The following is a 12,488-nucleotide window of genomic DNA, read 5'->3' on the forward strand; positions in this document are numbered from 1 at the left end:
TCAACAATCAAAATATTAGACTTAAACTGAGCGCCGACTGCGATCAAGAAAACACATAGTTAAGAGTGAAATATGATGTTTCTCTCTCAGTCAGAAAACCAATTACGTGACGCAGGTTACAGTGCAATGAATGGGGCACGTATGTGCAACAAATCTTACAGAACAAAATGGGCTCTTGGGAAACCAGCGAGGCCGAATGCTGCAACGGTAAAACCAGATGTTGATGATATACAGGCTCTACTGCGGAACATATATTATCTAAAGCATGCAAGCAGCAGGCTACTTGTTTTACTTAAGCACACATTTTAATTCACAGATTTATGCTGGATACTAAATTAAGAGTAACGACTTTACATTTATACTTGGATTTCCTTCAGAGTCTGTATTTGTTTGTATTTTGTGCTGAGTCACTGTTACGACGCCTGTCAAGAGAAGAGTTCCACATTTAAACATTTAAGTCCTTGTTTTCATACAAAAGGTGGAGAAAGGAACTGTTTCACTGCAGCGTAGCGCTAGTTAGACCTCGTATTATTAGCATTAATATTATTATAATTGTGTAGTATTAATTCAGTATTAGTATGCAAAGAGAAAATCTAAGATCAAACTCGTATTTCAGAGCTTTTGTTTTGGCAACATTTATACTTTGCCACGTGGATAATTGCAATCAGCTGCAAAACTTTATGGCCCTTCGTGCACTGTTATGTTATTGCCGCAATATCTTTTTGTAAATCTGACTTTGAGACGGTGCAGATAGTGGCTGCAAAGTGATGCGCGGTTCATGGTGGACAGCCGCGATACATTCTTGATGCCAATCTGTTGGGTTCCTTCTGAGTTAATCAATATCCGTGTTCTCACAAATCACATTTGACTTGAAGAGACACGACAGGGACGTCTCTTTCGTGTCTCTAAAAGGAAATGATCACAAGGTGTGCTCAGAAACACGCAAGCCTCTTCATTTCCTGTTATTGAGGAACTCACGGTTGCCTTAGCAGCAAACACAACCTCCCTGACAAACAATTACCCAGTTGCCAAGGAAATTGCAGTTTACCACAGTGTTTATTTGTTTGACCTTTTCTCCTTCTTTCTAAATAGTTGAGCTGGAGCCAGCAGTAAACGAGCCATAATGACGATGGTTTACCGTAAAGCAGCGGTTTTGATTGGCTGTTTTGAATTGGTACGATCTGACTGGTTTTCAAGGGATTCTTTTTTGTTGCAGCAACATTTTTCTCTCAATGGTGCTCAATCTGGTCTTTCCTCCCCTGACAGTTCCCATGAAGATTCAAATGCTTGACCTGTCCTTACCCCGACCAACTGTGTTTGTACACGGATCTGTGTAAGTGTGTGTGTGTGTGTACATGAGAGTATTTGTTTAGATTGAGGGGCCACAGCTGAAAGGCATCCAAGTCAAACATGGCTTGAGCTCGTCTCCCACTTCTTGCACAGAGGCTCTGAAATATTTAGGTGACACTTTGCAACCATGGGAAGAAAAGGAATCACAAATATACACACACACTCGCGAGGAGAGGGTTGCTGGTTACAATCTGGGGCATGCTCTCCCCTCTCTTTAAATAGAACTGTGTTCAATGCAAGTTTATTTTTATAGCACTATTCAACAACAAGGCAATTCAAAGTGCTCTACATGTGACATTTAAAGGCATTTCAGTTATAATCCTTAAGATTGTCATTGATATTGTGGTGAATTTAAACGTAATTTACCTTCACATGCAAAGGAGATTTGCAGGAAACATTACATTACATTTACTCTAGTACTGTACAAGTATCATTTTCTTTATACTCTACTAAAAATACACACATACTAGACTTTTTACTTCCCTATATTTATTTGATAACTTTAGTTACTTTGCACAGGAAGCCGGTGCAAAGATGATCGACTCCCTTGCAGCCGCTCAATAAGCAGCTGACCTGCGGAGACCTCATTACAGTAGTTGAAGTCGCACAAATTACTGCTCCGAGAGAGCGGATCAAAAAGAAGATGGTGGCCACACATGGCAACACTTCTGCAGCGCCAAGAGGCCGGCAAGCTCACAAAATCTTCCCCGTGCTCATCATGACACCAGGATTCACTCTTGCAACACTTACTACTCACTTATCTTGAAACTCAGCAGAGGGCGATCACATGATGAAAGAGAAAGAACGCCTCCGAGATGATGTGATGTCAGTTGAGTGATGATGATGCTGAGGGCAGTTGAGGTAAGTCTTTATGAAAGCGTACAGTGTTGTGGTGCGGACATGATCCATATTACACATGCTGATGTGATATTCTCTAAAGAATGTAGTTGTATTGGAAAGAAATCCTGATGACCCTTTTAAAAAGGATAATTATTTCAGGTTACAACACAACACACACATCATCCTGGAAGGGATCATCAAGTCTTTCGGGAAGAGAGTTTTCTTCCTCTCATTATAAACGTATCATCACAGAACTCACAGACAACGGTCGCCTACAGGGCAGGACCAATCACGACGAAGCGCAGATGCTCCCGTGTTTCCCCCCGTCTCATTTAAGTCATGGGAAACAAATGTGCAGCGTGAGGTAATGGGAGCATCAAAGGCGAGCAGAGATAAGAGACAGTGACCTTGGGAAAACCTGGAGTGTGTCTGAGAGAACCTGCGAGGATCTCACCGCGCAATGAAAACAGCTGGCATTCAGATAAATGCTGTGATACATGGCATCAATAATAATTGTTTTGCAATTCCCTATTTAAATTGTTTTTGTCCCTAATCAAATGAACGTGAAATGATTGTGAAGAAGGAGTTTATATTCACTGTTGCGTCTCCTGTTTCAGGGCTTTTCATGCCGTTTCAATCAGTTAAAGACACTTAGGGGAGAAAAGAAGGAGGGATTTAAGAAGCAACTTTGAGCTGAAAGAAGATAAAATGCTCAATAGAGCCGAACTGCAGTCAGGTGATCATCTTCTATGGGTTTGTAATTACGAGCATCGCCTTTTTGCATACGTCACATCAGCCATTGTTAGTAAAATAAAAGTATTGATTATAGCCGCTCGATGGAGAGTCTGTGAGTACATTTGATTTATGTTCTTCTCGATGTGCTAACATATCTGAATGTGCAGTATATACATGCATGTGAAACTGAATACATCTTCAATAAATGCATCTTTGTGTAAGATTTATTTGTTTCTAGGCACTCCCCTCTATGACTCAGCCGCCTCACTGAACGGACACAATGTCCTCCTGCAACAATCCTCGTCTCCCTCCTCTGGGTCCTGATCTGTAGGAGTGATGGCCGACACCACGCAACGGCTTGTTTTACTTCACTCCATGATCACTTTTGCTTGTGTTGTGGGTCTGCACAACAGACCCTGATCCATCACTGCCTATAATAACAGTGCTGCTCACATGGCTCGCATGGTTCGGGTTATTTTCAGATTCATGTCATGAAATTTATTATGTTCATTTTTCTTTTCCATTCATTTTATAATCCAGAGGCCTCTCTAATTTTCTCTTCATTTCCTGATTGATGCTTTCCAAGTATATAGATGTAGCAGGCTATAATGTCACGCTACAGAATTTATGGCTCCTAAAATGTGAAACACACTTTATCTGACAGTAGCTCACAGTAGCTGCTCTTACAGACGTCCAACTCTCTCTCTCTGTCAGACCATTTTGGATCAAACTAAATCACAGGTCAAAGTTCACCGCACAGTCTGGATGTGTTTCAATGATGTAAATGGAGCATAAAACAGTTGTGTGACTCTCCTCTTAGGAGGAAAACATGACATCATTGGTCATTCCCAATATTAGGAGCTTGATCCAGCAAGCATTGCTGAATTAAATTGCTTTACAAGGTTTCAGTGTGCAGCTCTTTGGGTCGAGTGTGATGCCTGTGAAGCAGAAATGCTTTGCAAAGCACTGCAGAACAAAAACAAGCATTAAGTTTATTACATTAGCTTGCAAGCATTTTGCGGTAAACATTTCTTTTAACTCAAAAAACTAGATGCTTGGCCGAGGGCAGGAGTTTAGAAATACTGATGTAATGAGCCCAAGTAAACAACATAAATTCTGTTTAAAGCCCCCTTCTACACCGCCTGCAATACATCCAGTCAGACTGAATCCTTTATTTATTCATGTATTGGCCAAATGTTTGTGAAATGTAATTATCCTAAGTCAAAAACAAAGGTGGAATCAGTCTATAAAATGAATTATTATATGCAAGATTTTAAATTCTATGTCAATAAACCCTCCAAATGCTCTTATTTTGCCTGTACGGCTCAACAAGTGTGCAGTAGCCTGCTAGACTACATGTCTCTCCTGTACACTGTGCACATTAAAGTCTTCATGTGGTAGCAGTTTGTGTGTACCCACTGTACTTGATTAGTGATGTAGAACATGAAACCTCCATGTTAATCATGTCTAATTTAAGGGAGGCAGGCTGATCACTGCAAAAATATAATTACAAGGCAGTAACAGAGACATCGGGGGGCCAACCTCACCGGCTGGACAAGAGCCCAGCTGACCCGGTAGCAGAAGGCCGCTGAGGCGAGACCCTCTGCGATCCGGGTGACTGGGAGAGATTAGCACTCTGATTAATCTGCAGAGGGCAGAGCATCTGCCTGGAATCCCTAATTTAATGGAAACCATCCCATGAAGAAAATTACAAGGAGGTTCTCGACTCTTAGAGACTCTCCCCAAACAGGAAAACCTGCAGGTAAATCTGTCACTGTGAACCAGATCTCAGGATATCACCAGGCTGAATCTTTATTATGATCCTGCCATCCCGAGAGTCACGCTGCACGTGTGGTTAAAGACAAGTTAGAGTGGTTCAGGTTAAGTATCATTGTTCAATGATAGTACAGTTTAAGATAGACAGGAGAGGGGGGAGAGAGGGAATGACATGCAGCATAGGGCAGCGGGTCAGATTCAAACCCGGGCCGCTGCGCAAAGGACTCTGCATCAGTACATGGGACGCCCACATTTACAGGTGAGTTACCTACTAAACAGGACACTAAAGTAAATCCCTCGAAGTCTCTTAAAGTTTTCATTACGAGGATATAAATTACAGAAAAATGGAAATTTGCCTCTATGAAAATGTCATCTTGTCAATGTCATCTACCAAAGGTCTGTATAAATATAGCCTACATATAGAGTTACAACCACATACAAATAAGGCTTGCACGGCAGACCGAAGGTGTGTGTGTTTGTGTTCAGTCACTGCCAGCTTTGTTGATTCACTTATCATCAAGTCGGTCATCTTGCCATTCAATGGAGTCATGTATCAAGTAGATTATGACAGCAGGGTAGGTCCATTTACTCACACAGAAGGTAAATAATTAAGGATTACAACTTGGCAGCTTCGCAACCTTACTTTGGCACGTTTTATTGTGGAATATGTGGTTTTAATATATGTTACTCTCATGTTCTTTAATCAGCGCTGGGTGAATAAAGATGAATAAACATGATGCTGAATCGTATAGCAATAGAGGGTTCATGTAGTATAGTCGGTGCACGCAGCTGAACTCTGGCAAGTTGTGAAGTCAAGTCGCCAAAAGACAATTGAATAAGAAGAACAAAGGAAAGACTTTTACGGAGCATTAATTATTCAGTGTTTATTCCACAGAGGAGCTTTGCAGGCGTTGTGAAGATAAATGACTATGAGAGAATGAAATGCTCAGTGATTATCTGATTACGTAATTGATCCAGCAGTTTGCACGCATACTCACAGTGATAAAACATGACAAATAAATACCAAACATTTTTTATTTTACTGTGCAGTATCAACTCCATACATGTTGTAAGACATATTGCATGACTTTGCTTTGAATAGAAAAATGTCTGATGTGTATTTTTTTCAATTGTGTGCATAATCATGACCGCTAAAAAGAGGAAGAGTTTAGTTTAATTCTTTAATTTCAGTGGCCCAATGTGATGTGTTGTGCACGTGCACTCACACAGACTCAGTACAGGCCTCTCCCACTGTTAGAAAAAAAAAAGAAAAAGTTTCAGATGAACTATTTCCTCGGTGCTATAAAAGCAGGACGCGCACATCTGCACTTCACAGCGAGGCGTGGTCATTCAGATACAACAGGTGGGCGAGTCGGTACAGCTGCAGTCACACTTCAGCCACAGCAGGATACCTACCGTGTTTTCTCTCCGGTAAACTAAACACATACAGCTGCAACAAAATGCCAAAGTGTCCAAAATGCGATAAGGAAGTTTACTTTGGTAAGATATGCTCTCATTATTTTTGTTTTTGTTTTTGACATGCACAGAATATCGTGTTTCCTGGTTAATGAAAAGTTCGTGACTTTCTTGCACAACTCGAGGAAACAGGAAACTGAATTTAACCTACAGACTGACGAGCACATGAGTGCAAGCAGGCTTTTTAAATTGATACGAAATACGAAAAAAATATTAAATAACCTGTTAGGAACGATAACAAATTAATATTCCAAAATACATATTTTTATTTTATTGAATAAATTATTTGAATGCATAAAAAAATTGTGCAGTGTCAGCAACATAGTGTTTAAAAAGTACTGGTTGTGCAGAGTGACTCCTGCCACTGTTATATTATAACATCTAGTATTTTGTGTTATGCTAATTATTTACTGCTTTATGTACTTTTGGGTATTTTAATAAATAATGCATCATGATATCACATACATGTATTGATATTTTGTATGTAAAATCATAATTTGTAAAGTAATCAGTAACTATCATTGTGAAATAAGTGTAAAGAGTACAACATGTCCCTCTGAAATGTTGTGTAGTATAAATAGAAAGTAGCAGAAATACATTAAACTTGTAATTACTTGAGTATATGTACAATACTTTTGAACTTAGTAAAGTACTTTTTCTTGATAATGCTTCTGTACTTTTACACTGCTATTTTTACTTAATTAAATGACCTGAATGCTTCTTCCACCATTGATGCATTAACATGTAAGCAGTACTTTAATGTTGTAGTTTGTTGAGGAGGAGCTCATTTTAACTGCCTTCTGTACTTTTGGGTACTAATCTATAATGCATCATATTGTATGCAAGTTTTCGATGTAAAATAAGACAAGAAAGTACAATATTTTACTCTGAAATTGAAGTAGAAAGTAGCAGAAAATGGGAATAGAGTCAGTCTACCCTCTTTATTCATATGTTTTAATTTGTGCAGATTAATGCTCCATTGCCTCAAAAGATTACTGCACTCTGTAAGCTTTCTTGTTATCAAGTTACTTTGGAGTTTAGGATGTATGTATGTCTTTCCTGATGAGCGACATGAATAATGACTCGATGCAGCAGAGGAAGCAGGTTTCTTCTTCCCTGCAATCCGGCTCCATCCCTTCTAGTTCAGTCTCATGAGGATGCCATCAAAACAAGGAGCAATTACTGCATCCGGGGAGGAAAGGGACAGCTCCATTTTATCTGTGTCTTAATGCATTTACCACATTGTCTGCAGCTCAGTAGTACAGCAACAGAGTAAATCTTCTCCAGGGAGACGCACAGAGGCTGATGGCTAATACAGAATACAAGGCCTAGTCTTTGGACTGTCAGTCAGATGAATTGACCGTGCGACCGGGGAGCTTTGCTTCCCGTTCTTCCTTTCCATGGATAAACTTTCCCCATCTGGCCAAAACAAGCAAACCAATTTGTTTCACTCCCGAACAAGCCGACCAAAGAAAATATGCTCTTTTCTAAAATATAGCAGAGAGGAAAAGCTTTGTATCCTTTATGTGGAAACATCATTATCCTAAACTGCCTGCATCAACCCCCCCCCCCCCCAAACCTCTTCTATAAACTTGCTCCTACACTGTGTCCATCACACCTCACTGCTCCACTCCTCCATCCTCTCTCTCTCTCTCTCTCTCTCTCTCTCTCTCTCTCTCTCTCTCTCTCTCTCTCTCTCTCTCTCCGTCTCTTTTGCAGCTCATCTGTCTTAACGTTTCGTCTCTGCCATTTTCTTTTCTTCCTGTTGGATGTGTGCTTTCAGTCTGGCACCTGGTCGCTACATTATAGAGGTTGACGCTAAGAAAACGTCCCCGATACAGCAAATTAAGAAAATACATGCAGAGAAGCTGCAGATTGTGTTACCTTTGGACAGAGCCAGTCTCTGCTCATGCTAAGCAAAGCTCTCGGGAGCTTCATATTTACGTAGTTACCGGCAGATAAGTAAGTGATGTTGAACTAATCGACTAAGAATATAGGGCTACAGTTAACTTAGCTTAGCACAAATTAAGTCAAGTCGAGTCAATTTTATTTATATAGCCTCAAATCACAAATTTGCCTCAGGGGGCTTTACAATATGTACAGTGTAAGACACCCTCTGTCCTTTTGACCCTCGCTTCGAGGTGACAGTTTCAGGTCACGAGGTTCAACGTTGCCTGGAAACTTGATTGAACAAGCTAGCATTGCTCACAAAACAGCAAAAAAAAAATGACAACGGGACACAGCTAGCCTGGTGAACCCTCGCTGGTCTGTCCGATGGTAACAAACGCCATACAAGCGCATCAAAAGCTCAATAATTAATACACAACTGCCTTTGGATAGAGCTAAGCTAGCGGTTTTCCCTATTTTTCCAGTTGTTATGCTAGGCTATGCTAACCGGCTGCTACAGTAGCTTTATTGGTGCGTTCACACATATCCAGAGATTTGCCAGAAAGAGAAAATTCCTACATTTATTCCCATAGATGTGAAACTATTTATTTAAAACTTCAATCTTAAAGGTTCACTCAACTCTGAATGCTTCGGACTGCATTCTTAGCCTCTTTTTTTAGCTTAACAAACTGTTATACAACCTCTCCATGGATCTTTTTTGGGAGTGAATAGTTTAAACATCCCTCACAGTGTGTTTTTCCATTCAGATTTGTGTGTGTTTGTGTATATTGACTGACTCCATAATGCTCCAGTCCAGCGCGATTTGATGCAGAGAGCAGATCGGATTGTCTTCGTGTTTCTCACGCCCCATTTATTCTCATATCTTGAGGTAAAATAAATAGCCTGTGCACAAAAAAAATATGCTTTATCAGATCCACATACAATCGAGAGTAAAACAACATTAAAGTGCGTCATCGCAACTGAGTACTCAACTTTAACTGTGAAGCTCTCCTTCTTTACTCGTTGGTCAGACGTGTTTGTTCAGTCCACTACTTTGTTATTTGAAGATGAATACAGTAATTATTTTGGGTGAAACAAGCTCCACTATATTGTGCTGAAATGTTTTCATGCCACTGCCTGAGAGGCTGACCTTGCCCTGCTACGCTTTCCCTGTTTCCGCTGCCTGTTGCGTAATCTCATGCCACATCAGGCTATATTTAGAGAGGAAATATGTCATCTCCAAATTATGTGGGAAGGTTTGGAGGTCAGCAGAGATTCATCTGAGTTATATTCAATCATCAGCTGTCCTTCTGGAATTACTTGTGTTTTTCAGACATGTTTACCTCAGTTCACGGTAGCATTTCCTCTATTTTCATCATTTCCTGTCCTCGCCCTCTTTGCATTCACTGCATCTGCGCAAATAGATTATTTGCCAGATGTATTGCTCGTGTGACAAGTCTCAAAAGCCGTCTAAACTCTTCGTCCATCTACCTCCATTAAGGATCTGAAACTCAAGACTGTCTGGTCGAGTTCCTCCCCACTGCGCCCTGCAGATAAAGATGTTCTTTATCAGAGTTTATGAGGGCGGATCAAGCACCACTCCCAAACAATGTTCTCAAAATGATCTGCGAAGATATGATTTCTCTTTGTGGTGGAGGTTCAAGGCCTTGGTGATTAATTGAACTTTTTATGTGTGTTTTGTAGCCGAAAAGGTAACATCCCTGGGCAAAGACTGGCACAGGCCCTGTCTGAAGTGTATGAAGTGCAGCAAGACGCTCACGGCAGGCTCACACGCATCGGTGAGACACCTGATATACATACAATACATACAAGAATATCCTGTCATCTCTGATAATGTACACAGGGTTTAGGTGAGATGGCACGTCATCAAATTGAAATCCACTCTGATATTGATTTCACAGAATTTAAGTTTGACTTTCAACATTTTTGTGCAAGAATAAGCAGAAGAAGAAGAAGAAGAAGTAAACCTTTCATACCTTTCAATATTCATCACAGAGTTCGAGAGAATAATGTGCAGAACAGATGAGACGCGGGTCCTTCACACGATTAAACTAGACTTTACATGTAACATCAACACTTTGTTAATATTTTACATGTTTTGATATGTCCAATACACCCTCTTACAGCGTGAAGGCAAGCCATACTGTCACAACCCCTGCTACGCTGCACTGTATGGACCTGGAGGTAAGCATGGTCCCTTCAGTCACCTTTGCTCGTAAGACTCTTGGCCTGTGAGGATAATGTTCTGTAGCTGATTGTGTCGAGGCTGTAAACGGTCCTATCAGACCACACGGTGTCCCCTGATGGGTTCACACTAAACGCAATAAACCAGTCCGTACATAAATGGTAGCATTTCTTTAAACTCTTATCTGAAAGAAGAAGTTTTTCTCTTTCACTTAAAAAAGTCTTGTTCCTGTTAATGTTAGTTTACTGATGTAACTCTTTCCTGCCTCTTTCCCTCGCAGGATTCGGACATGGTGGAACCGAGAGCCACAAATATTAATAAGCAGGTAGTGTGCACACATTCATTCACCAAATACTTTGCATGTATTTGTTTATGTCGACGAACAATGACGTTTGAATTTAAGCTAATCCACCCTAGTGCCTTGCCCTGCCTCATGTGTGTCTGCTCTGCTTTATCATCAGGTTCAACGTGCCCGTGTTTTTATTTCATGTCTTTGGGTTTCTGAAGAGGATTGTGTGTTCCCCTGATACAGTAATGGAGTGGTTGTGCTCCTGTCTCTTCCTGTTCTCAAAGTGGACAATCTGATTAAACTCTTTTAAAATTTGTGTCATTTTTGTTTTATTTATTCTGAATGAAAATCTTATTTCTTTGCCAATCACGACGTTCACTTGTATTTAGTGCCAATGTGTAATTCAATCTGCATTTCCTTTCCATTTCAACCCATAATTTATGGGAATGGCTGGCAAAAGATTTATTTCTGCTAAAAACAACAACATGTCTGACTGCTGCTGACATGAATATAACAACTCCAAGGTTTTTAGACCATTAAGCCCTTGAGCTTTATGTTTGGTTACATAACCTTTCATACTTTATCACATTAGACTAAATTACATTTTTGCAGTAATATGACATAAAACCTTTTTTTAACTTAGAGGACAATAAAAGTCAAGTTTTTTTCACCTAACCATAAGCAAAATGGTGTCGTAAAATTGGCAAAACATTGGTCTGTGTTGGTCTTTTTGTGGAATCACGTGATTTTCATCAGCACATGGAGCATGCCCATTTGTGATGGAGCTTCTTAAGGTCCATGAGCCTAAATTTGAGATTTCTTTGGTGGGTGTAAGAGGTATGAGGAGGGCCCTGGTGGCCGAGGGGTTAACGTGGAGACCATGAACAGTAACTTCCCTAAAGCTAGGGTAGGCAATTTAGGCATATTTGTTGAAATTCTATTTACATAGAGAGACAGGAAACACAAGACGAGTGTGGGGTGATGACACAACCAGGACCCCCCTTTTTGATTTGTTTTTCATTTAATTTATTTAATAATGTACAAAAACACAACAATCTACAGGATAGCATATTAAAGTGAGAACACTTTTTTCCCCAATATGGATGTAAAACATGTTAGATGAGACTGAACAACAGAATCTCAAAACCAAAACTAAACTAAACCAAAAACACAAATCAATAGTCGAGGAAACATACAGGCCCTGATGTTATAACCATGTTGGGCACGGTGGTTGAAAGTTAATTTATGACCTTGGAAACCATGCGGAGAAAATGGAAATTTTAACATCTACAGCTCCCAACTGGACAAACTCCATCTGATGAGGCTACTAAATGGACTTTGTGGTGTCTTTCCAAGGTCAAGAATAAACGTTCAATCTTAGTAGCAGCAATGTTTATTATAGTTGATGTTGCTCAAAACATCGTACAATGTTTTTTAGCAATGCATAGGAAATCATAAGTCATGCACATGCTGTTGCATTGTGGTTAGCCGGAGCAGCTGAGTCTTTGCAGATCCACCAGATGCTTCCTCTATGGTTTTTTTGGTATCCATTGCCAAACATTTTCTCTGCACGGCCGCCCTCGTTGTCCATGAATCACGTAGCAGCCGCCACCCTCCACCATGCCTCTGCCATCCCAGCCTGACAGTTGCTATGGCAACAGACACAAACAAGACCCAACAGACAGCCAGTGTGTCCGTCTGTCTGGCTGTCACTCCTCCCCCCCCCCCCCCCCCCCACCTCTGCAACAAAGGCGCTCACTGTCGCAGGAAAATCACGATCAAGGCCACAGACACTGAGGCAACTGATGAAAACATGCAGAGGATGTTTGGCAATGTAACTTGTTCATGCATTGTGTAAATATTGTGTTGCGAGAACTCATTATTTTGTGGCTGTTATAGAACTTGGGTATTTAAAGATCCATTCAATTA

The 12,488-nt window shown here is 40.5% G+C and overlaps 1 protein-coding gene across 1 annotated transcript; it reads left to right on the plus strand.

Annotated features, from left to right (window-relative positions):
- Positions 1-6,008: 6,008 nt before the first annotated feature.
- On the plus strand, positions 6,009-10,875 carry crip1 (cysteine-rich protein 1). Its single transcript, XM_029461466.1, has 5 exons — positions 6,009-6,201; positions 9,769-9,863; positions 10,212-10,269; positions 10,551-10,595; positions 10,732-10,875. The coding sequence occupies exons 1-4, from the start codon at positions 6,162-6,164 to the stop codon at positions 10,586-10,588; spliced, it is 231 nt and encodes a 76-aa protein (XP_029317326.1). The 5' UTR covers positions 6,009-6,161; the 3' UTR covers positions 10,589-10,595; positions 10,732-10,875.
- Positions 10,876-12,488: the final 1,613 nt, after the last annotated feature.

Source organism: Cottoperca gobio, chromosome 22 (genome assembly GCF_900634415.1).
Source record: "Cottoperca gobio chromosome 22, fCotGob3.1, whole genome shotgun sequence".
Lineage (NCBI taxonomy): Eukaryota > Metazoa > Chordata > Actinopteri > Perciformes > Bovichtidae > Cottoperca > Cottoperca gobio.

What these genes read in the sequence shown, in the direction of transcription:
- crip1 (XM_029461466.1), top strand. Translation starts at nt 6,162, where the DNA reads ATGCCAAAGTGTCCAAAATGCGATAAGGAAGTTTACTTTG. An exon ending in CGGCAGGCTCACACGCATCG is followed by an intron (nt 9,864 to 10,211) that starts GTGAGACACCTG and finishes ACCCTCTTACAG; the next exon opens with CGTGAAGGCAAGCCATACTG. An exon ending in TGCACTGTATGGACCTGGAG is followed by an intron (nt 10,270 to 10,550) that starts GTAAGCATGGTC and finishes TTTCCCTCGCAG; the next exon opens with GATTCGGACATGGTGGAACC.